The sequence below is a fragment of the Mauremys reevesii genome, linkage group 7 (genome assembly GCF_016161935.1).
Source record: "Mauremys reevesii isolate NIE-2019 linkage group 7, ASM1616193v1, whole genome shotgun sequence".
In the NCBI taxonomy this organism is placed as follows: domain Eukaryota; kingdom Metazoa; phylum Chordata; order Testudines; family Geoemydidae; genus Mauremys; species Mauremys reevesii.
This window is the reverse complement of record NC_052629.1, coordinates 1,955,249-1,981,307: the sequence shown is the minus strand read 5'-3', so window position 1 is coordinate 1,981,307 and position 26,059 is coordinate 1,955,249. Positions and strand designations below refer to the sequence as shown.

The 26,059-nt window shown below is 44.7% G+C and overlaps 1 protein-coding gene and 1 long non-coding RNA gene across 2 annotated transcripts in view; both read left to right on the top strand.

Moving 5' to 3' along the window:
- The first annotated feature begins 1,232 nt into the window (after positions 1-1,232).
- Positions 1,233-26,059, top strand: part of LOC120369016 (ligand-dependent corepressor) — a 113,644-nt gene continuing 88,817 nt past the window's right edge. Inside the window, exon 1 of the mRNA XM_039481889.1 lies at positions 1,233-1,609. Within this exon, the coding sequence (XP_039337823.1) occupies positions 1,542-1,609 (68 nt within the window). The 5' untranslated portion in view covers positions 1,233-1,541. The remainder of the gene's footprint in view (positions 1,610-26,059) is intronic.
- Positions 7,536-25,736, top strand: LOC120369019. The gene is made up of 3 exons (XR_005582894.1): positions 7,536-7,660; positions 22,679-22,904; positions 25,461-25,736. It is a non-coding gene; the product is annotated as an uncharacterized LOC120369019 (long non-coding RNA).

Below are 26,059 nucleotides of genomic sequence, written 5' to 3'. Positions count from 1 at the left end.
CAGATTGGGAGGGGAGAGATTGGGAGTTGCAGATAGAACTGGGCAATTTGGGGTTGGGATTGGCAGTTTGAACAGGGAGGGGAGTGACAGTTGGGACTGGCAGAGGGGTGAGGGAATGACAGTTGGGATTGCCAGCTTGAACTGGGTGACGAGTGACAGTCGGGATTAGCAGATGGGATGAGGGGGCTGACAGTTGGGATTGGCAGTTTGATCTGGATGGGGAGTGACAGTTGGGATTGACAGATGGGTTTGGGGATGACCGTTAGGATGGGCAGCTGGGGTGAGGGGATGACAGTTGGGATTGACATCGGGTTAGGGGAGCGACAATTGGGACTGGCAATTGGAATAAAGGGGATGACAGTTGGGATTGTCTGATGGGTGAGGGGAATGACAGTTGGGACTGGCAGTTCGAACTGGATGGGGAGTGACAGTTGGGATTGGCAGTTGGGATGAGGGAGGTGACAGTTGGGATTGACAGATGGGGTGAGAGGATGACAGTTGGGATTGGCAGTTGGGATGAGGGGAGTGGCAGTTGGGATTGACAGATGGGGTGAGGGGATGACAGTTGGGACTGTCAGTTTGATCTGGACAGGGAGTGACAGTTGGGATTGGCAGTTGGGATGAGGGGATAACAGTTGGGACTGACAGATGGGGTTAGGGGATGACAGTTGGGACTGGCAGTTGGGATAAGGGGTGCGCGTTGGGATTGTCTGATGGGTGAAGGGAGTGACAGTTGGGACTGGCAGTTGGGCTAAGGGGGGGGCGCGTTGGGATTGTCTGATGGGTGAAGGGAGTGACAGTTGGGACTGGCTGTTGTGATGAGGGGAGTGATAGTTGGGACTGACAGATGGGGTTAGGGGATAACAGTTGGGATTGGCAGTTGGGATGAGGGGAGTGGCAGTTGGGATTGGCAGATGGAGTGAGGGGATGACAGTTGGGACTGTCAGTTTGATCTGGACGGGGATTGACAGCTGGGATGAGTGCAATGACAGTTGGGATTGGCAATTGGGATGGGGGTGACAGTTGGGATTGGCAGTTGGGATGGGGCAGGTTAGGAGCAGGAGTGGCAACTGGACATGGCAGGTGGGATTGGGTGGGGAGTGACAGTTGTTGGGAATGGCCATTGGAATGGGGTTGCAGTGGCACTTGGGTGTAACAGTTGTTAGGAATGGCAGTTGATATGGAGGAGAAGTGACAGTTGGGAATGTCAGTTTGAATTGGGCATGCTAGGAGGGGTGACTGGAGTGGGAGTTAAGAGTATGAAGGGGGTAGGCTAGGATGAGTGTGACGGTTTAAACTGGGCAGACTGGAATGGGGAGAGACCAGTGGTTTGAACAGAGCAGGTCTGAGTGGGAGTGACGGTTAGGAAGGACTGGATTTGACAGGTTCAGCAGGGGTGACTGATGATTTTAAATAACTGTGCAAGGGGCTAGTCCCAAGTGAGGAACCAGCTAGTCATGACATTTTGGACAGTGATGGAGGAATGGATTTGAATTAGACAGTTTGGGAGGGGCTGTTTGACCTTGGGAGGCAACAGAGGGATGAGAAGCAGGTTGGATTTAGGCAGTGAGAGGATCAGAAAACAGCAGAGGAGGTTACTAAGAAGCAGGTAAAATGTATGAGAACTATTCCCTCTTCCTCACTGAGTAAACTCCACTTGCTAAAGTAGTGATTAGTCATGGTGTGAGGTAGTAGCATCGGTTCTTGTCTGTAGTATTCCATTTGTGGTGCACCTGCACTCAAGATGAGAATCATTTGGCCAGCAGTGTCTTGTGTTCCATGCCTCCACCCTGCATGCCCTCATGCCCCCACCTACCCAAGGGCAGAAAGATCAGAGCGAGGCCAACTGACCCTCAGTTCCTTCTTACTACCCATGGCTGAAAGACACAATGTTGAGCAGCGTTTCTGTCTCTTGCACTTACGATCTAGTTAAGGTTTTTGTATATACAGGTAGCTGCCCTAGGACAGTTTTTTTTTATAAGTCTTAGCTGGGTGACTTTTTTTTACCTTGTTTCTATTTTGTTCACCTGGTAAGGGGAATTCAGTCTTATGACTGACCAGAAATCCCTTGGTTTTAAGCATTATTCATCATGTGAGGCTGCAATTCCTCTTAATGATGGATACTCGTTCTCCAAGCAGTCCCTGAAAGTGACAGATGCTTGCTTAAAATGTTTCTATAAGACATGTCCATGAGTTCTGCCTCTGACCCAGGAAAACAAGACCAGATGAGTTCTGCAAATTCCTCTTCTAAAAGCATTGCAGCAGGCACTATTTTTGCATCACCCTTTAGTGCTTACAGGCAATCCCCTGCTGCTGTGCCTGTAAAGTCTGAAAAGGGTAGGTCACAGCACCCCTCCCCTAAGGAACACAGATGTGGGTCTCCATTCCAAAGACGGTCTAAGACAGCAAGGGATAAATCCCCTCTCTTTACTTTGAAAGGACAGCTCAGGGGTGATCCATGTCGCACTGGCACTCTCTGTTAGTAAAACTCCGGTACTGCCTAATGTTCACTCTGACTTTGGTATGGAGTCCCCAGTATGGTCACATACTCTTGTGGTAACCAATTACGGAATTTTCTGTACCAGTGCCAACATTTCTGGTGCCATCCATTGTCTTGAACCTCTTACTACTGGTACCGAGATTTACCGCAGTGGTGGATTTAACTGGCTTAGCTCTGCCTGATTCTCTCTTATCTTCTTCTGTGAAAATGGCATTGGTAGTGTCAGCTTCTGTACCGACCTTCCTAGAACAATTGTGAAGGAAATAATTACATTAATGGAGGTAAACAGTAAAGGGGATGTAATACAATATGGGTTTTCCAAAGGTAAATCATGCCAGACTAACCTGATTTCCTTCTTTGAGAAAATATCTGATTTGTTTAGATAAGGGAAGTGCAGTAAATCTACTATACTTGGACATCAACAAAGCATTTGACATGGTTCCACATGGGAAATTTTGAGTTAAATTAGAGAAGATAGTGATTGGTAAGCACTGTAAATTGGACAAGGAACTGGCTAAAAGGGAGAAGGCAACAGGTTCTGCTCAAAGGTGAACTATCTGACTGGAGGAAGATTACTAGTGGAGTTCCTCAAGGATCAGTCTTGGGACCAATCTTATTAAATATTTTTATGAATGACCTTGGCACAAACAGTAGGAGTGTGCTAATGAAATTCGCTGATGATACAAAGGCAGGGGGCATCGTCAATACAGAGAAAGATCAGAATATTATACAGGAAGATCTGGATGATCTTGAAGACAGGAGTAACAGAAATGGGATGAAATTCACTAGCAGAAAGTGTAAAGTCAGGCACCTAGTTCTAATAAGAAGAATTTCTACTACAACATGGGAGCTCATCAGTTGGAAGCAACAGAGGAGAGAGAGCTGGGTATGTGAAATAAATAAAGTAAATAAATAAATAAATAAAATAGCAAATGTGGGTTGATCACAGGATGAATCTAAGCCGCCAATGTGATGTGGCTGTGAAAAAGGCAAATGCGATCCTAGGATGTATTAGGCGACACATTTCCAGTGGAGAGAGAAGTATTAATGGCACTCTGTACAGCTACTGGTAAGACCTAATTTGGAATACTGTGTACATTTCTGGCACATATTCAAGAAAGATTAATTCAAGATGGAACAGGTGTGGAGAAAGCTACTCGAAAGTTCAGAGGAATGGAGGTCCTATCTTATGAGAGGAGACTGGAAGAGCTTGGTGTGTTGAGCCTAGCAAAAAGGCAGCTGAGAGGGGAGATGATTGCTTTCTACATTGGGGTGAAAGCGCCAGGGAGCTTGAAGAGCTATTTAAGCTAAAGGATAATGGTGGCACAAGATCAAATCAGTACAAACTGGCCATGAACTAATTCAGGCTAGAAATCAGAAGATTTCTAACCATCAGAGGGGTGAGGTTCTAGAACAGCCTTTCAAGAGGAGTTGTGATTGCAAAGAACTAAATTTGTTTTAAGACCGAAGGGGACATATTTATGAGTGAAATTGTATGACAGGGTTGTTTGTGATGGTAGAGGGCAAGGCTCAGCAGTCCTGGGGCTCACTTCTGGATTATGTCTTGTGTTCCTAAAAGATCATGCTTCAACGCTTCAGCCAGCCACCTGCATGGTCAGGAAGGGATTCCCCTCCATCCCAATGTATTCTGTTTTTGTTTGTTTGTGTCTGCTTCCTCTGAAACATCAGAGATGGCCACAGCTGGAGCTGGGACACTGGATATGATGAAGTGGGACTGTTCTTAATGTTTCCCCTGAATACTGTGTGGGTGCCTCAGTTTCTGGCCTATCCTCTGTTGCCTAGCAACTAATGGCCAGGCCCTTTCCCCCTGCAAGGGGATGCTAAAGGTGTGGGAGAACAAAGACCTCCTGGCCTGGGAAAGGAACTCAGCAGAGAAGGAGGCGCTGGAGGGGGTGTCAGTTTGGGGCTGGCTGGGGACGAGGAGTGAGGGCAGATGTGGGTGTCTGGCTCACTGGGCCCCAGAATGGACCTGGCTGAAGGGTCCGGTTCTCTGTACCTACAAGCTCTGTTTTAGACAGTGTTCCTGTCATCGAATAAACATGTTTTACTGGCTGGCTGAGAGTCACGTCTGACTGTGAAGTGGGGGTGCAGAACCCTGTGGCTTCCCCAGGACCCCGCCGGGGCGGGCTTGCTGTGGGAAGTGCACGGAGGGGCAGAAGATGCTTAATGCTCTAAGGAGAGACCCAGGAGGTGAAGCCGTGTGAGCTTCTTGCCCTGGAGACCGTCTGCTCCAAGGGAGAGGAGGCTCCCCAAAGTCCTGTCTGGCTTTGTGGGGAGCAGTTCCAGAGCATCGCCTGGGAACTCCGTGACACTGAAGATAGGGAGGGCAGTTGCTCTGAGGTGGTGCTGAGCATTCTGTCTCTCAGGTGCTTGGCTGGCTGGTTCTTGCTCACATACTCAGGATCTGACTGATTCCCATATGTGGAGTCAGGAAGGCATTTCTCCCCCGTTGAGATTGGCAGTGACTTTGTTTTTTTTTCCACCTTCCTCTACAGTGTGGGGTGCTGGCCACTTGCCAGGATTATCTGGATACCACTTAATTATTTCCCTGCCATTGCAGGGGCCTTGGGCACTAGTGTACCTTGGTCCCTCCTCTTCTCTCTGTGTGGCACATAATGATTTCTCATAGCTGCAAGCTGTAATATTTGGTCTGTTTTCGGTTGTTGGGTTTAGGATATGGGTTTTGGGTTATGTGGGTGGCCTATGAGATACAGGAGGTTCCTTCAGGTCCTAAACTCTGACTCAGCACTGATCAGGTTCCATGATGCCAGAGCCCTCAGATTCCCAGAAGATAATTTTTCCCACCCTCCAGGAGAAAGAAGTTTAACTCCCCTCCTCTGCCTCAGAGCATAGTACAGGGGACTCTCCCACATACTATCCTAGATCACAACACTATGATCCCTATTTCTCAGATAGGGATTCCAGGCATAGGAGTCATAGTAAGCACAGGGACTTCAGACAGGACCCCTTGGTTTGGAACCACATGCCCTGGCCACCTGCTAATTATCTGAATGGTTCCCACTCATGGCCATACTGGTTACCATGGAAAGTACAACATGCTAGGAAACTTGGCTCCCCTGTGCCATCTAGAGTTAGTTTAGTACCACAGGAGTTTATTAGGTCTCACTTTGAATATCCCCACTCAACATTTCTGCACCTATTTCCACTAATACAAGATCTTCCACCTCCTTGGGACCGAAACACTGTCCTCAAGGGGTTAACTACTTGCTTGTTATTACCTCTATCTGTGAAGACATCTGTTATAATAGCGATCACTTCAGCCCATAGGGTACAGGCCTTTGTAGTGCAACCTCCACACACCACTTTTCATAAGGATATGGTCACACACACGGACCACATCATATATTTCTACCAAAAGTTGTTTGAGATTTTCATGTACGTTATACATGGAGCAGTATAGTCCCCTAAACTGCATTCCTTCACAGGGAAGGCTGCACTCCACTCGTTAGAAATCTTTAGGACCTGTCCTACTTGCATGAAACAAAGCCATTTAGAGTCTCCTCAAGGCTCTTCATTGCTTTTGGTGAAGAATCCAAAGATCAAGGGATTTCAACCCAAAGATTACCTAACTGGGACTCAGATTGTATTAAATTTTGCTACAGAATAGCTAATCAAGGATTACTGGTCAGGTTAGGGCTCATTCCACCAGAGTGTAGGCAGCTTCCACATCTTCTTTCAGAAGTGTCCCCATAATTGACATGTATAGGGCAGTTAAATGGAACACCTCTCATACTTTTATTAGATGTTGGTAGTAGAGGCATCTCATTCTCATGCCAGATTTGGCAGGGCTGTGCTGAAGTCTATTTAGTTAGCTTCCTACCACCTGCCTCCTTTTGTCAGGTTACTTGGGAATCACCAGAAGCGGAAACACATGGACAAGCACTCAAAGGAAGAAGTTACTTAGCTGTACAGTAACGAGTTCTTCAAGATGTGTTGTCTAATTGTATTCCATGACCCACTCTCCTTCCCTCCTACTATGGAATCTAATACTATCTGGACTCTATACTAGCAAAGGAACTGAGGGTCGGTCGATCTTGCTCCTCGCTTTATGTCCTCAGCTGGGGATGGGGAATGAGGGTAGGCAGAGCACAGGCGCAGACCAATGGACACTGCTGCCGAAAGATTCTGATCTCGCGTGCATGGGGCAGACGTGCACCAAAACCAGAATACATATAGGCCTTGTCTACACTGCCACTTCCAGCGCTGAAACGTTCTTTGCTCAGGGGTGTGTTTTTTCACACCCCGGAGTGAAGGAATGTCCAGTGCTGGCAGTGGCAGCATAGCTAACGCTACAGCGCTGGTAGCTATTCCCCTGGCCGAGGTGGTTCTATTACAGCGCTGGGCGAGCCCCCAGACCCAGAGCCAACTCACTCTAGGAACTCAGGTACTGCACAGGAATCAATGTCACTTCTCTCCGGGGCACTTACACAACCTAGCGGGGGCGTCCGAGCTGCAGCTCCTGCTGTGGGACCGGGGGCAGCCTGCAGCCTGCCTCCCACTGCCGGGGCTGACTCACTCCCGAGGGCGGCGAAGAGCCGGGGGCTCGCCGGCCCTGACGGGAGGAAGCCGGGAGCTGGGAGGCACGGAGCTCGCTGGGGCCGCGTCACCGCGGCTACTGGCCCGCCGATGTGCTCCGCGGTGCCCCGGCAGCCGAGCCCCCTGCCCTGCCCAGCTCTCCGCTGTCCCCCGGGGGCTGCCCAGGCCGGCCCGGCGGCGGGGCTCAGCGCTGCACGTGCCCGGGGAGCCGGGAGCGCGCGCTGCCCGCGGGGGCTGGAAGGGGCCCCGGCCTCCATAGCGCGGCCCTGCCGGTGGGGCAAGGCGCCGCGCTCCGTCTCCATGGCAGCGGGGGCGCGCGTGAGCACGTGGCCTCCCATCCCTCGGCCTCCGGGTCCCCTTCCCCGCGCTGGGCGGAGGCAGCCCCTCTCAGGCCGGGCGCGACGCGCTGCCGTGACGCCGCGCTGCGTGGCGCGATGACGTGGCCAGCCGCGGCCGTGGGCGTGCCGGTGCGGGGCCCTCCCCCAGAAGATGGCGAGTCGGTGCGGGCGGCAGGAGTGCTCCATTGAGAGGCGCGGCTTCCGCCACCAGCTCGACTCGTGGCGACACAAGCTCATTCACTGTGTAGGTGAGGGCTGGCGCGGGGAGGGGGAGCCCCGGCCGCCCCCCCGCCGCGCGGCGCCCTGCCCCTCCTCCCCGCTCGCAGGCACAGCGCGCCCCTCCCCGCGGCCTCTCCCGCCCGGATTAGCTCCGTGCGCCGCCCGCCCGCCCGCCCCCTCCTTCACCCGGGGCCGGTCCGGCCTGGGGCCTCCTCCCTGGGCCGCCCGCGCAGCCTGCGTCCGGGGGCGCGGCCTCTCTGCTCCTCAGCCCCCGCCGCCATCGGCGAGGGTCGTCCCCCAACGCCCACGCCTCGGGTTCCGCAGGCCCGGCCCGGCTCCAGGCCGGGACCTTCCCAGCCGCCGTTTCCCGGACCCCTTTGTCGAGGAGGGGCCGGTGGGGGGAGGCCTGGGGCGCCGCTCGCCGCTGCAGCTAACGCCCCCACGGGGTTCCGGCCGCAGCCAGGCGAAGCCCTTTGCTGCCCTTCCTCCCTCGCCGCGGGACCGCCCGTGCAGCCCGAAACTCGCTCGCACGTGTTTCCCCCGGGATTGATCCCCCCCCTTCGGGAAGAGCTGGAGCGGGGTCCTTACCTCGGCTACCCCCGCCCTCCGATCGGCTCGCTCACGGGACCAGGACACTCATTTTTGGTATGGTCCCCTTGGGGGTGCGGCTCCCGTGCACCCTCCTGCGGACCGCACCCAGTGTTTGGGGGCAGCTGAAGGCTGAAATGTGTTTCTTTTGGCATGGAGAAAAAAACCCTCATAGTGTGTTGCTCTTGGAGCTTGTAAAACTTTGGTCTCGAATTTGATTGCCACGTTACCCCGAATTGTAGTGAGTTCCTTCAGAGTTCCGTGGGGAGACATCATTACTTGTTTGCAAGAAATGGAGGAGCCATTGAATTAAAAATCAGATTTAGCAAAACTGGAAGTTCCTCCGAAGACTAGCTCTAGCCTAGAAGAAACAGCTCTTCTGTCATTTTTCAGTTTGTCTTCAATCTGCTTTGACTCTGCTACCTGTCTTATTCATTCCGATCGCATTGCTTCCCTTGCTTAACATAAATTACTGGGCAGCAGATACAGTTCCTGGTGTATGTGAAGCTCAGTGTTAGACACTTGCACAAGGGACCCTTTTGAAATTTGAAAGGTAGAGTGAAAATGACTTCAAAATTAACATTAGAGCCCTGCAACTGTGTGTCTGAAGCAGAATCCTTGTCTAATTTGCCTGTTTATCCTTGCACCGTAATACTAGTCCTGTTTCATGCTGATTTTGATTGAATTCCTGAAATTTAACTGCCAAATGTATCTTATGTAGAGAGAGTGACTTCAGCATATTGTAAACTGCATCTGTTACAACAAAATGTTTTAATTTTTATTCTGAATTTAGTCCCTTTATTTATAGAGTGACTTGAATTCAAAGTCAAAAGTACCAACGAAAACATACCTTTCCCTCTATCACTATGTAAAAGAAGGACACATTATGGAGCGAAGGAATGGAGTGAGTTGTTTAAGGTTATTGTAAAGTCCTTGATTGGACCCAATATATTCTGACTCTTAATAGTCCTCATAAGAGTTAAAAGGACATATAATTTTTGCTTGTAAACATTCTTGTTACATAGTGCTTATATAACAGTCACATCGGGACTGCAACAGGGAATGGATCACTTGATGATTACTGTTCTGTTTGTTCCCTCTGGGGCACCTGGTATTGGCCACTGTCGGAAGACTGGATACTGGGCTAGATGGATTTTTGGCCTGGCCCAGTATGGCTGTTCTTATGTTCATATTTAATTTTTTTCTTAAAAAAAAAAAAAAAAAAGTCTAGCAGTTCCTTTTCATTTTGTGGGTAACCTTCTCCAGAGAAGGAAAAGTGCAGTCTTCATTTTTCAGTTAGAGATTGTCTTTCATAATACAGATACTAACAGCAGAAAGTGCAAGAACTGAGAAGTTAAGTTTGTATCTGTCTGAGCTCCCTGGGTAGATAGTGAAGAAAGTAAATTTAAGGGGGATAAACTATGTATTTCCAGAACATCCTTAAGAAATTCTATAGCCTGGTCCTTGAATTGATATTTTTATTCTTAATATATTCTCCCACATTTTCTAAACACAGCCCATCCTTTTTTTATTCTTTCAATATGTAAATATGTCCATAATATGTCAGTGATTGCTCAGTATATGTATTCTGTAGTGAAACTTTCCGATTTACTTTAGTTCCTACTGAACAGAGTTAAATGTATTTTATTGTGAGGTAGGTTCAGCATCCTAGTTCAGTTTGTGGGCTTTGAAACATCAGTATGTGTTACACTAAAAATCCTAACAAAGCTGTTTGGTATATACCTGCTCACCGACTCCATGTGTGAGTGTATTTTATGTAAATAAAATGTTCAGGGCTCGAGAATATACCAGATCCTATTAACTAGTGGCTAGTACAGATGATTAAATTGGGAGGTCCAAGGTTCATTAGCTGCTGACAAAGTCACCTCTACTCCTGACTTCTGGAACAGGGGGATGTTTGGATTTCTACCAGAATGATGTCTCTAGATCCTACTTAGAAGCTTTCTTTTGGATCAGTCCCTGGATAACATGTCTGTCATTTGATGACCACCTTGCTGAAGTTCTATGGCCTGTGTTACGCAGGTCAGACTTTATCATCATAGTGGTCCCTTTTGGCCTAGAATCTATGAATCTGTGACCCACCTCTGTCTCCTTCAACTGGATGTGTTCTGCCTTCTCCCTTTGCCTCAGACCTGCCTGGCTTCTGGGGGTCCATTATACTCTTCCTTCCTGGCTGCACCATGTATGAGGGAGCGGAGTGCTTTCCTCTCCTTATCTTAAATTTTTTGGATCATCCTTGACTAGCTTCAGTGCTGCTCTCAGGTGCTTCTCAGAGCTTTCCTTAACAGCTGCATAGTGAAACTAAGAAATGTCTGGGCAATTCTATTGCTGTAGTTCCAAATCTTGTGGGTTTCAATGAGACTGCTGAAAATCATGCCTGTTTCATTCTGCTGCTGCTTGGGAAAGCTATGAGAAGTCAGAGGCAATGGAGCTGTCTGCAGACTCAAAGAAAACATAGCATTGGGTCACATTTAGAATGTTCTTAGCAATCATAAGTGGTAGAAACTTATTAAAAAAATAAGCACTTAAATTCTTCAGGGATTGGTAATATAGGTTCCTTTCAGTCCCCTCTTGGTCCTCCCTCACCCTTTATGAATTGATAAGTGTGGTTTGGTTTGTTTGTTTTTTCCAGTCCCTGTGACTGTTTACAAGAGAGGCTATGGAGGAAATGGTTAATTACTAAGTTGATGCGTTTTTTTGGAGCTAAAGTACAAAAAACATTTTGTAAAAAGTCCAAAGTATAACAGTGTGAAGTGGCTTTTATCTTGATGGCAGTATGCCAGAAATAGTTTGAACCTCAAATTGATCAATTTTATGAGACCTCAGACCTGCCCTTTTCCTAACATGTGCCTAGCATAATTTCTGTCTATTCATATGAATAGAAATTGTAATTCCTTTATTTTTCCTTCTTACAAGTGTAGAAGGCCTCACTGCTGTCCATGATATCCAACTGAAATTGCACTGGAGGTGTCAAACCCAACTTTAAATACAAAAATACATGTAGGGGTAACTTACCAACCATAAATGGGTTGTATACAGCCTGTGTTCAGAAGCTGATCTTTTAAATGATCACAATCTTATTCTGCTTTGATAATTCCATGATAATCTTTATAGGAACTAAGTGCTTTATTGGAGAAAAAAAGAGGAAATATCTACTTTGGGTGTTTCTGAAGCACCTGTCACCTTGGTAGCTGAGTGAATCTTATGTGGACTAGTGTTCTATTAGCAGCATCAATCCAAAAAGAGAGAAGTTTGATAACAGTCCACAGAGCCTGACATCCAGAAAGCACTACGAGGCTAGCAGTGCATTTGGCCCCCCTATTGAGTACTAGGTTGTAATTCAGTCAAGGAGTTAGTCTATAAGAGTGCTGCTATACAAGGCTTGAAATAGATGGAAAACCCACTAGTTCTGTTTAAGCAGTGGTCTTACATTGGTAACCTGAAAGAAACATTTTCAGTTATAAGAATAATTGATCTGGAATTTATGATGTGGAAGTATCTTGGCTTGTGTATGTGTTTCAGTGTTGAAAGCAAACTTAGCTGTTTGGATTCTAAGCTCGTATGCTAAATTGAATTTACTCCCATTTTTATTGTTGGGAAAGTGCTGCAACCTAAGTTCCTTTATAATTCCTACATATTAATATGATTGCATAGCAGTAGACATTTGGAAGTTTAGCTGCTTAAGATGTAAGCATGGGTTTTATGAGGTGTGTATTACATGCTCCTTCTATTATACAGCGGAAAGCATTAAAAGCCAGTAGTACTAATAAAGAGAAAATATACAATATCTGAAACAATTCTTATGGCTTCTAGTCTTGCCTGTCATTGAGATATTTGGTTTATTTTGTGTCTATATGTGATATCGCAACTGATAGGGATGAACTAATGAACTGCTGCTTCAAAGTATAGGACAGTTGGAAGCATCTTAAGGTTTTTTATGCAGTTTAGAAAGTAATTTGACTGTCAGTGTTAGTGCAGTTCCAGTACAAGTGAAGCAAAATTGCAGCTTATTTTTTAGTGAAGAATTACATTAGTTATATCACTGGTAGTGATGGAAAATTCATGGAATAATTTGCTTTTAATCAACAGCTGGAATATGGGTAAGAATAAAGTGTAAACTTAGGGTTTGCCTACATTTTGTCATCTGGTCCTCCCCACCCCAGAGTGCAGGGCCAGCTTTAGGCCGCTTCCCCTGATTCCCCAGAATCGGGCCCTGCGCCTAAGGTGCCTTTTAAATTTTTTAATTGTTTTACTCACCTGGCAGCACTTCGGTGGGGGGGTCCTTCCCTTGCTCTGGGTCTTCGACTGCATTTCGGCGGCAGGGGGTCCGCGGACGGAGTGAGGGAAGGACACCTCCCCCCGCCCTTGCTGCCAAAGACCCAGGCTGCTGCTGGGTATTCGAATCAGGCCCTGCAGTTCCTAAAGCCGTCCCTGCACAGTGTACACAGTCCATCGATACTACCTTTGGACTAGGGCAGGGGTTCTCAAACTTCATTGCGCTGCGACCCCCTTCTGACAGCAGAAATTACTACATGACCCCAGGAGTGTGGACTGAAGCCTGAGGCAATGCAAGCCCCACTGCCCTGGGCAGGGGGGCCAAAGCTGAAGCACAAGTCCCACTGCCCAGGGTTGAAGCCCTGGGGTTTTGGCTCTGGGTGGTGGGGCTCAGGCATCTGCTTTGGTCCTGGGCCCCAGCAAGTCTAATGCCAGCCCTGGCAACCCCATTAAACCAGGGTTGCGACCTACTGTTTGAGAACCGCTGGACTAGGGGAACCCAGACTGGTGCAAATCACTTTGTACACCAGTGCAATGCATTTACACTAACAGTTTGCATTAGTGCAGATACACCAGAAATCCCCCCTCCCCCCGCCCCCCCCCCAAAAGCCCCAGTGTAGACAAGTCCATGGCTATCACTTGGTATAAAGGCAGAACTTAGTTTGATTAGTTGCTGAAATGATCACTGTGTTCAGGTATGAAGTATATGTTAACCTTCAGAATTTCTCTAATGCTGTGCTTTGGTTCAGAATGTTTATTAATTGTAATTAGAATACATTTTTAGTTCTAGTTTACAGAGAATATTGAGTGGGGAGGTTTATAGCACCTCTGTGTTTGGTGCTGGTGCAATTGCTACTGAAATACTGTCTAAGTGTGGCATATACAATTCAAGAAAGATGTTGAAAAATTAGAGAGGGTTCAGAGAAGACTACCAAGAATGATTAAAGAGTTAGAAAACTTGCCTTATGAGAGACATAAGGACCTCAGTTTGTTTAGTTTAACAACAAGAAGTCTATAAGTATCTGTATAGGGAACAAAAAATTGCTAATGGGCTTTTCAATTTAGCAGAAAAAGGTACATTAAGATATAACAGCTGGAAGTTGAAGCTAGACAACTTCAGGCTAGAAATAAGGGATGAATTTTTGATGGTGAGGGTAATGAATCATTGGAACAACTAACCAAGGGTTGTGGTAGGTTCACCCTCACTGGTTGTTTTTCTGAAAGATCTACTTTAGTTCAAACAGGAATTAATTGAGGGAAGTCCTGTGGCCTGTGTTATACCGGAAGTCAGACAGAGATGATCACGGTGATCTTCTGCCTTATAATCAGAGTTTGACATACTGTACCTACTTCTTTTTGTGAAATGTATGGCATACTGATCTAAAATTATTCATATTTCATCAAAAACTCCTAAGCAGTGGAGTTAGTAGAAAAATCTTGCTATCTAGCTGTTTTAACCTTCAGTGTGATTGGAAGAATGATATGTAACTAAGGAACAGGACTGGGAGTTAGAATTAGGAATAAAACCCAGATCTACTACAAATTTGCTTTATGATCCTGGATCAATTGCTTCAGCTATGTGCATCCATTCCCTCATCTGCAAAATGAGGGCAAGTTCTCGCCTCTCAGCGATGCTGAAACTTAATTTGCTAACCTATGTAACATAAGGTAGAAGGCATTCTCAGTGGAAATTATTTTCTTCAGAAGTGCCCTTTTCAACCCACGCTGGCCTCAAAACTGTATTTCAAACATGAAAAATCACTCGACGGGTCAAAACATGTTTACAGCAAGATACCTTGAGCTGGTTTAAAACCTCTCACACAGGTGGTCTGCTTCTTGAGTCCTATGATGATTGCCCCACATTCCTGGCTGTTGCAAGTCCTGAAATTCACCCCAGATCATGGACCAGGTCAAATAACTTGCTTTATTAAATATTAACAAAACCAAATCTTAAGTCAAGTAACTTTCATACATGTTGTTGCTATAATTTGGGAGGTGTTGTGAGGCTGGAAAAGGATTGCATTGCAGGACGCAAAGCTTTGTCTCAGGTTTAATTTTAACTAGGGGTTGGTGAAATATAAATTTCATCCCCATTTACTATAGAATTTCCAAAATAATCACATTATTCTATTTTTGTACACCTTGGAAAAATACTCTAAAAATTAGATATCTTGCCCTGCTCTTCCATACCAGTCATACAGTAAAGATTTACAAGACTGTAAGCAGCTGCTATACGCTTCTAAATGAACAGCTCCAACAAGAAACATGGAATGTTCTGATTTTTAAAGACATCCTTTGATGGGATTTTTTACTAAGAAATAGCAGTGTTAATCCCAACACCTATTATGTATAGAAATATAATCTTCTGATTTAATTAGTAAGTTTGCTATAACTAAAAATGGATGATTAGTCCCCTATTCTGGTCCTTGTAATTATCTTTAAATCCCCACTGCACATTAGTTAAATATGTTGGCTTTAGTAGTAATGTTCTGCCACCTTAAAATACTTTGTATCAAGACAAATACAGTCTTGGGTCTTGTCTATACTGAGAACTTTAGTGTCGTCCCCGCCCCCCCATGGTAGACTAATGATGGGAGTAGCATTCCCTGAAATTTTTATTCTAGACAAGACCTTAAAAAGACAAGAATTTAGCATGGTTTTAAGAAACGTAGCTCTATTTTTTTACATTTATATGAAACAATACAGTAAGTAATTACATTTTTTATGTGAGTTTTCAATCCTTGCTTTTGTCTTCCAGTTTTAATTGGTTCCCTTTTTTCCTCTGTCCCTTCATCTTATTTTCATTTCCCTTACTCTGTACTTACATGCTTATTGTGCGCTGAACAGTTTTAACAAGAAGTTTTTGCTGTCATGCTGAATTATAAGCGCATGTGGTAGGTAGGATTTTTTTTATAAATACCATGGTGATAAATGTTAGCTACCAAATTATAATCCCTATTTTAAATTGGTGACGACATTCTTGATTTAAAAAATAATCCTGGGTTAAAACTTCCTGTATTTCCCTTCAGGTCAAAGGTAAATTTAAATAAAAAGCTGAGTTAAAGCTTCAGTAGTTGGGAGAAGGAGAGAGTGGTAATAGTAGGGCACTGTTCTGAATTTTTAAGGAAGTGTCTAGTGCTTAGAGCACAGGAGTTGAGGGCTCTGTTTCCAGCTATCTAAAGTACTTCAGGATCTCTGGTTGAAAAGTAAAGGTTTTGTGGGGTTAAAGTTACAAAACACTTTCCCTAATCACCTGTTTTCAGATGCTCACAACTCTGACCAAAAATGGAGCACCTTTTTCCTTTTACATTTTAGGCTGAGGTTTGAAAGTTACAATCTGGTGTGCAAATAGTCCTCAGTGGGGACCTGTGCAGAGTCCTGTTCCAGAGGAAACTAGTTTGGATTTGGGAATTATGTGAGTCTGACAATTATGTACTAAACATCAGGGCTCAAAACACCAATATCTTCTCGCCTGAAGACGAAGCCTGCTAGTTTGGGTAAAATGTACCTGTTTTTCCATGAGCCCTCTTTTGCCCCCAGACCTATTAAACTTACATAATCACAGGATTGGGGAAGAAGTGAAGCTTTCTGCCTTTCTATGTTAAGTCATTCCTGACATACTCTTGTTAATAAATTCTATTTCCCTTCTAAGTACACAGACAACGTCAGCTCCCAGACAGCTGCACTCTGCAGCACGGTATGGGGAGGAGGTGACCAGCTCTCTGTGGGGAAAGAAGTAGTTCGGGACTATTTAGAAAAGCTGGACGAGCACAAGTCCATGGGGCCGGATGCGCTGCATCCGAGGGTGCTAAAGGAGTTGGCCGATGAGATTGCAGAGCCATTGGCCATTATCTTTGAAAACTCATGGCGATCGGGGGAGTTCCCGGATGACTGGAAAAAGGCTAATGTGCCCATCTTTAAAAAAGGGAAGAAGGAAGATCCAGGGAACTACAGGCCAGTCAGTCTCACCTCAGTCCCTGGAAAAATCATGGAACAGGTCCTCAAGGAATCAATTCTGAACCACTTAAAGGAGGGGAAAGTGATCAGGAACAGTCTGCATGGATTCACCAAGGGCAAGTCATGCCTGACTAATCTAATTGTCTTCTATGATGAGATAACCGGCTCTGTGGATGAGGGGAAAGCAATGGATGTGCTATTTCTGGACTTTAGCAAAGCTTTTGATACAGTCTCCCACAGTATTCTTGTCAGCAAGTTAAAGAAGTATGGGCTGGATGAATGGACGGTAAGGTGGATAGAAAACTGGCTAGATGGTCGGGCTCAACGGGTAGTGGTCAATGGTTCCATGTCTAGTTGGCAGCCGGTATCAAGTGGAGTGCCCCAAGGGACAGTGCTGGGGCTGGTTTTATTCAATATCTTCATTAACGATCTGGAGGATGGTGTGGACTGCACCCTTAGCAAGTTTGCAGATGACACTAAACTGGGAGGAGTGGTTGATACGCTGGAGGGTAGGGATAGGATACAGAGGGACCTAGACAAATTAGAGGATTGGGCCAAAAGAAATATGATGAGGTTCAACAAGGACAAGTGCAGAGTCCTGCACTTAGGATGGAAGAATCCCATGCACTGCTACAGACTAGGGAACGAATGGCTGGGCAGCAGTTCTGCAGAAAAGGACCTAGGGGTTACGGTGGACGAAAAGCTGAATATGAGTCAAGTGTGCCCTTGTTGCCAAGAAGGCTAATGGCATTTTGGGTTGTATAAGTAGGGGCATTTCCAGCAGATCGAGGGATGTGATCATTCCCCTCTACTCTGCACTGGTGAGGCCTCATTTGGAGTACTGTGTCCAGTTTTGGGCCCCACACTACAAGAAGGATGTGGATAAATTGGAGAGAGTCCAGCGGAGGGCAACAAAAATGATTCGGGGGCTGGAGCACATGACTTATGAGGAGAGGCTGAGGGAACTGGGATTGTTTAGTCTGCAGAAGAGAAGAAAGCAGCTATCAAATCCCCCCTCATTCAACTACCTGAAAGGGGGTTCCAAAGAGGATGGATCTAGACTGTTCTCAGTGGTATAAGATGACAGAACAAGGAGTAATGGTCTCAAGTTGCAGAGGGGGAGGTTTAGGTTGGATATTAGGAAAAGCTTTTTCACTAGTAGGGTGGTGAAGAACTGGAATGGGTTACCTAGGGAGGTGGTGGAATCTCCTTCCTTAGAGGTTTTTAAGGTCAGGCTTGACAAAGCCCTGGCTGGGATGATTTAGTTGGGTTTGGTCCTGCTTTGAGCAGGGGGTTGGACTAGATACCTCCTGAAGTCCCTTCCAACCCTGAGATTCTATGATTTGAATTCTCCCCATCCTGCTAAATACATGTATTTGGAGATGTCCTCTTGTCTCCCTCCTAATGCATTCTCTTCTCCCTCTGCCCCCCAAATTTTGGGATACCTCTCGATTCTCACCACTGAATGAATACTGGGCTCTTCATTAACCCACTGCCTATAAATTAACGCTAGTCCTCCAGGACATCTGGGAAGTCCTGCCTTTTAGCAACTGTTCTCTGCATGGGCCACTTTGCTCCTGGCTCCCCCTCTTCTCTGGGAGTAGCAGTAAGAAGTTTCCTACTTTCCTCTTCAGAGAAGTGGGTGTGTCTGCTACTTCATTTCTGTATTTTTCTATAAAAGGGCAGCAGTTCCTGCTACTCTGCTCTCTGCATTTTCACTCTCCACTCCCAGAAAAACAAGCAGTTTAGGACTTTTCTGCTTTCTGCCTGTTTCCTCTCCTGCTGATCAAGCAACAGTGGCTTGGGCTGCTCCACTCCTTACTTTCTCACTCCCATCCCGAAAGTGTCTTCTTGGCCCAGTTAAGCCCACCCTGAGGTAAAATTTCTGCTTGTCCTGTGGCCTTATCTACACTTGAAAAATGGGTGTGTTTTATATAATGATGAAGCTAACACATGATAGCTAACATGGTAAATTTCAAGTGTAGATAGACCATGTCTTAGGGTTCACTTTGACCAGCTACTTTGAGGTAAAACTACAATTTGTCCTGCTTACACTGTGGTGTTACAACTTGTTAGATCTCATTGTAAAAACACCAGCTTTTCCTAGTGTAGTCAGGGCCTGAGAATCAGTTTTGCAAGCCCTACTGAGCGCATACACTGTGTTTGTAGCTGTTTTCAGAGTAGCAGCCGTGTTAGTCTGTATCCGCAAAAAGAACGTGAGTACTTGTGGCACCTTAGAGACTAACAAATTTATTTGAGCATAAGCATCCGATGAAGTGGGCTGTAGCCCACGAAAGCTCATGCTCAAATAAATTTTAGTCTCTAAGGTGCCACAAGTACTCCTGTTCTTTTTGCGTTTGTAGCAAACTTAGCCTTGTTGTGAACTGGGTGGTAGTACTCAGTACTGAATTGGGCTGAACAAAGCTTAAAATAGTCTAGAGTCTGGCAAAAGGTCCCCTTCTGCTTTCCTCACCAAGTTGCTGTTAGTGACTGTACTAGGTTTGGAGCCACAAGGTCCTGAGTTCTTATTTTCACTGCTGACTGTCTTCCTTAAGTGCAAATCTAGGCAAGGGCTGGTTCAGGTCTCCATCTTCAAGACAGAGGAGTCAAGTTCTGTGTAGTTCACCGAAGACGTTTCATTCTGTATCTTACAAGCTGAATCTTGGTTGGCTGTGTGGACATTAGTCTGTGATGAGGTGTTTTCAAAGAGCAGGGTTGGCCCTGATGTTATTACCCAGCTGCTGCTGTGAAGAATATACATCATTTTAACTGTTGCCCTTCACCTCAGTCTGCTTTAGTTAGCTAGTGCTGTGTGGAACATATCAAGTGCTTTGTGATGAAAGGTGTGACAAAGTTCAACTGTTACAAAGTATATTCATGTGCAGGTGAAGTATTCTACCTCACTGCTTGCATCCGAAGAAGTGGGTATTCACCCACGAAAGCTCATGCAAAAAAACTCTGTTCTATAAGGTGCCACAGATTTCTTTTGCTGCTCTACAGAAGAGAGACTAACACGGCTACCCCTCTGATACTCTACCTCACTAGTCATCAGTTTATTGGGATTTTTTTCTGGAACATCAGTTTAGCATAAAGGTAGTCAATAATGATTATTGTTGCTTAATTGGTACTAGCTGAATTTGTTAGTGTGCCAAGTGATTTGATGGTGGATAATCATGTTACATATTATCATTCTTTTGTGTTTAATACACAAGATGGCAATAAAGATTGAGGAAGTAGATCTTCCTTGGTGCTCAAAAGGCCTTTCTCAAGGTTGGCTGGATTCAAGTGGATTTATCAAGTAATGTGGCGTTCAGATAGTCTTCTCGCAAAATAGTTCCAGATTATGGAATGTGCATATAAGGCAGGCGCACTTTTACAGGCCAGTAGAGCTTTGGAGTCCTGCAAACAAAACTCCTTTTGAGTCCGTCAGCCTTGTTTCTTTAACCATCCTCCTCTCCCCTAAACTTAACTACCACACAGACCAATTATATGAGTTGTGTTCTCAGTCTAGCCACAGATCAGTCAGAGCTGGCACAACTTTCTCCATTCCAGCCCAGCAACCTTCTCCCTGATAGCATGTTTCCCGAGTTCAAGAAGAACGGTTTCTTAGCCAGGTTTCAGAGTGGTAGTCGTGTTAGTCTGTATCCCCAAAAAGAACGAGGAGTACTTGTGGCACCTTAGACTAACAAATTTATTTGAGCATAAGCTTTCGTGGGCTAAAATCCACTTTAGCCTATGAAAGCTTATGCTCAAATAAATTTGTTAGTCTCTAAGGTGCCACGAGTACTCCTTGTTCTAGTTTTTTAGTCAATGATCTGAGGCCTCCAGGCTTCTAGCATACTGGGAGATGTACAAATTGAAGTAGAAAAAACAATGGTGTTGTGCAATTGGGCCCAGTTGGATTCCTTTATATGCCCATAACAAACTGCTTGCCTAGGTTCTTAGTCTGGGTTAATCCAGACAAGTTTATTTGGCAGCTATTGCCTGTCATGAACTAGCTGAATGTTGGTGAGTCTTTCTTCTGTCTCAAGTTCAGGTGATGCTTGGCACTCTTGAACCTCTCTCATTAGAAAGCCGCCTGTGTTGTGGTATATTAATATGATCCTGATAAAACTGAAGAAATCTTCTTTTCAACCTCTTTAGATGCAATCTCAAATTTCTTAAATGAGAAGATTTTCAGAAATGACTTGAGTTGCATTTTGCTTTTTGCTTCTCTCATCTCTTCCCCCCCCCCCCCCCACCATTTGGCAAAACTAAGGAAGCTAAAGATGAACTGCAGTCACTTTTTATCTTTACATCTGTTTTTATGACTTATAAAGATACTCCTAATCTTTCTGAACAGACAAGCCTATTTTTCCCTACCTTACTAGAAACCAGAATAGCGATGTCACCTGATCTCTGGCTCTCCCTCCCCAATCTGAAGAGAGGCACTGCTGGAACTTGGATCACATGAGTCTTTAACATCACTTGTGAGATCCTTTTAAGAAATATCTTTGTAGCATCATCGGAAAAGAGAAGTGAACCTGATAATTTAAGTTGGGGTTTTCTTGCTTGTGGTTCTTCTTCGGAAAACATCTACAGCTTTCTTTTGGCAATCTTAGTTTACAAGATCTGATCACTAGCATCTTTCCTGATATTTATTCTAAGATTTCCCTTGGTCAATTTGTTCCTATTACTCCTAATTATCCACCCTTATACTACTTTTTAATTCCTCTTCCTTGGGGTTGCAGTCTTTAAATACTTTAAATCAAATGGGTATGACTGGGTTCTTACACCACAGCCACGTCTGGTATCTCCTTCAACTTAATTGTTCAACCAAGTTCTGAATCATTCGGTACGATAACTTATGCTTTACAGAGTATAGGGATCATGAAAGAGCTGAGGGTCTGAAAAGGAGTGTAGTGTAAAATCATGACTGAGATGTGGGCAGTGTCGGAGCTATGCAGTTCTTTAAAGACAAGGCTTAGGGAATTTGATGTGTGAGGTCAGCCAGCTATATAGGATCACTGTGACAATAAAGTATCTTAAGACTGTTGGAAAAAATACAGTGGTGTACTCCAAGTAGCATGCAAATATGTTAAAACTGTTGTAACATATGCGTGAGGGAGCAGAGTTAAAGTAGTATGTACAACATTTTATTGATTGAGTGCTTAGGTGTGCTTGCTACCTTAGTATTAAGGAATATTAATTTTTGATGGAATTTAATGGAATTCCATAATTTGATGGAATATTAGGTTTTGATGGAATTTCCTGTGTTCTCTGGGAGGAGGGAATCCATAATGTGGAGCTATATCATAGAATCATAGGATTAGAAGGAACCGCAAGGGTCATCTAGTCTACCCCCTGCTGAGATGTGGGATTTGTGGTGTCTAAACCATCCAAGACAGATTCCTATCCAACCTCCTTTTGAAAACCTCCAGGGAAGGCGCTTCCACAAGTTCCCCATGGCAGTCTGTTCCACTGTCCTACTCTTATTACAGTTAGGAAATTTTTCCTGAGATTGAATCTAAATCTGCTGTGCTGTAGTTTGAACCCATTGCCTCTTGTCCTGCCCTCTGTGACAAGAGAGAACAACTTTTCTCCATCTTTTTGATGGCAGCCTTTTAAGTATTTGAAGGCAGATCTCATGTTCCCCCTCAATCTCTTCTCTTCCAAATGAAACATAGCCAGTTCCTTCAGCTTTTGCCCATAGGGCTTGCATTCTATCCCTTTGATCATCTTCGTCGCTCGCCTTTGACTCATTTCTAGTTTCTCTGCATCCTTTCTATATATTGGTGACCAAAATTGGACACAGTTCTCCAACTGAGGCCTGACCAGAGTGGAGTGGTACTGCCACCTCCTGTAACTTGCATGCTATGCCTCTGTTAATGCAACCTGAGATTGCATTTGCTTTTCAGTCTCACATTGCTGACTCATGTTGAGGTTGTGATCCACCACAACTCCCAGATCCTTCTCAGTAGTGCTGCTGCCAAGCCAGTTATCCTCCATTCTGTATTTGTGCATTTGGTTTTTCTTCCCTAAGGGCAGCATCTTACATTTGTCTTTGTTGAATTTTATTTTGTTGTCCATAGCCCAGTTCTCCAATTTATCAAGATCCCTCTGAATGTTAGTTCTATCCCCCAAAGTGTTGGCAACCCTCCCCCTTTCCCCAATTTTTGTCATCTGGAAATGTGATCTATATGCTCTCTCTTCCTACATCCAGGTCGTTAATAAAGATGTTTAACAACACTGGACCCAGAACAGATCCCTGTGGAACCCCACTTGAGACCTTCCTCCAATTTGACATCATTCCATGAATAGTTACTTTTTGTTTGCGGTTGTTTAACTAATTCTGTATACACTTAATGGTAGTTCCGTCAAGACTGCATTTCTCCAGCTTATTTATCAGAATGTCCTGGGACACTGTCAAAAGCCTTTCTGAAGTCCAGGTATATTATGTCTACTGCATTCCCCTTATCCACCAAACCAGTTACCTTGTCAAAGAAATATGGTAAGAAGTTATGGGAATCAGGGTCCCAAAGACCTCACCGGCGCATCTCTTAAACATCTTAGGAAGTCCAGTGGGGAAAGACCCTCTCCTGTGAATCTATTGTAGCTTTTATATTACAAGATGCACAGTGAGTCAGGCAAAAGTTCCTTTCTCTTTCATTGCACACTAAAAACTTTTCTTGTCTTAGCTAATGCAGGCTATACTGTGTCTTTCTGTCTCACTTTCTTAGCTGTGCACTTTGAACTCTAAGAACTCTGTACAGAATGCACTGAGCACATATAGAATGTTTCCTTAACAAGTCATAACTGTCAAAATGAAACCAATTTTCATCAGAACACTCAATGAGGGCTATTTCCATGCCAAATTTAAACTTTCTAGCCACAGCTGTTTTGGAGCGGTTTTTACTTAATTTAAAAAAAAATAAAAATGGACATTTTTAAATAGGGGATAAGCACATCCCATTTTCCTTGTATTTTAACAGCTGAACTACTTATGAGCAAACTTTGCAGTAAAAGTCACCTATTTGGGTAGAGACCAACTGTGGAGAACTTAATTTCTGAAAGTTTCACCTTTCAAGCTGAAGTGACTCATAGGTTAGAATGGAAGTATTTATGTAACCATAACTACTTTGATCAGTGCTGTACTCTCTGTAACGAGGACCTCGTGTATTCCATGTGAAACTTTCCGTGGCATCCACCCCTTGCCATGGAATTATGCTCTTGAATCTAAAGCTTTCATTAAAACTTATCCCTTATGGTTGCATAGAAAACCTGAGCTGAGTCTAAACCAATGGAGTGTCATCACTTTGTTTTAAACTACCTCCAGATGCAATGGCTCGACAAAGGGATATTGACTTTCTAACCTAAAGATCATTTTAAATGTCGGCGTTTCACAGATGGTTTTAGCAGAGATGTTCAGTTAGGTTGCGATTGTGGAATAGATACTATTTGCTACCATATGTCAAAAGCCCAATTACCCAAACTTCCAGCTTCACTCCGACAACTTCTGCAGCACACTTACGCATTGTTCTACATTTTTATATTAACAATCTAAAAGGAGCATAGGGTGATTGTATCGAATGACTTAATCAGTTTAATATTTGATTAAAAGATGCTTTTTTTAAAATTTAAATTAGACTTTCAGAATTGAAGTCCAACTTATGATAGTGCGTATGGGTCTCTGACTATGATGAACAGATTAAGGACTACTGCCTCAAATTTGCTCATCTTTCTGCTATTAATGTACCCTGAATTGAATTCCCTATTCAGAATAAGAGGAGGGTACAGAGGACTTGAAGATTTACCCTAACTAGTAGCGTTGAGTAAAGATACCTATGCTACACTTCAGTGCACCTTCTGCTCCCGGATCTTTCCATCCCTAGCCACACTGCAGCAAAGCTACATCTCTTACAGCATAAAGGCATATGGTACTGCTTACATGACTGACATGTTACTTTTAAAAGAAGTTCATTTAATTGTATTAAATAAATATAACTTGGACCTCTTCTACTACTATTCTCTCCCTGGCTTCACTCCACTTCTTTATATATATGATGTATCTCTTCCTGAATTGTCTTCAGCCTCTCTCTGCCTTTATCTCCATTTCCTACACTGTGTTCTCTACCTCCCTCCTTTCTTCTTCTGTCCCCCTCCCTAAAAAAAAAACCAAAAACCTTTCTCTCAATACAATATTTTTCTACCATTCTTTCTCTCTTCCTGTCAATGCACACCTCCCTCGCTCTCCCATCTACTTGCACTAAGCACTGGTCTACAATAAAATGTTCCTTTGGATGTGATTGTGACTAATGGAGCTAGCTGATACAATGCTGACCATGACCTAAGTTATTGCAGACCAGGACAACCTGCGTTCAGCATTCTGTCTAACCAGTCCATAAAAAAGCTTTGAAGAACAGCAGCTCTCCCCGCTTTCCCACTCAGAAAGGGCAGAGGCATCAGGCTGCAGTAAAAGGCTCCCAGCCTGCATGCAGTTGAGGAGGTTGGTTGAGCAGGTTGCATGGGAATTTCCTTTGGTGAGACCACACCAGAATGAGTGATATGGAACTATGGGCATAAGCCTCCCCGGCCTCTTCCATAGATATTGGGACTCCTTTTCCCACAGCTTGCAGAGCAAGCAGGAAAGTTTCACTGAATCACTCCTGAATCTCAGGGAGAGGCAAGGTACCCCATAGCAACCAGGAGGAAGAAATTCTTGTTCCCAGCCAGCAACTAGACAAGATCCATGCTGAGACAGTTGAGACAACAGGATCCCACTATTTACTTGTGAGCTCCTACAACCTTTCTATTACAAACAAATTGTCTCCAGTGGCTCCAGCTTCTCATTCTGTGTGTCCAGTCCTCACTCAGCCAGGACCCAGCAGCAGGGAACATGGGGTGAAGTGATTGATCCCCCGCCCCTCAGAGACTCAATCTCCCCTTCCAGTCTCTGGGGTCCTGAAGGAGATACTAAAGGGTTTACTTTTTTTTTTTTTTTTAAGGAAGACATACCTGCAGACAGTCTCTTCAATCTCCTTGGTAACTCTCACTACCCATCCCAGGGCTCCCTACCCTTTTCTCTTACGGGTTTGGCCTAAGGACTGGTGAAGGATGTTGTTCACAATTACTCTTAAAGAGACTTAAGCTCTTAAACTTCTCTAGATTCTCCAAAAAGGAGATCTCTCTTCAGTTGGAGCATTGAGACCGTTACCATAGACTCTCAACTAAGCTACCCAGAAAAGTGCAAAGTGTGTGTGTGTGTGTGTATATGTGTGTGTATATGTATATATGTGTGTGTATATATGAAACGCCAAAAAATAAAACGTGCAAAGTTGAAGAGCTGCATAATTCTTCCTCCCCTGGTTTGAGGGTGTAATTAAGGTGGAGTGGGACTTTCCCCTGCTGGCCCCTTTAATCGCTGCATGTAACCTCACAGTGAGTGTGGATATAGTGTGCCTTTCACTAACTAGCTACATGTACCCTATATGCCGCTGCAAGTATAGGCAAAGTCTCAGAGGAAAGTGACAGATGTCTCTTTCACCTGAGGTTTAGATATTAGAATTATAAAGGACACACATCAGGGCAAAGTCAGCTGAAGCAA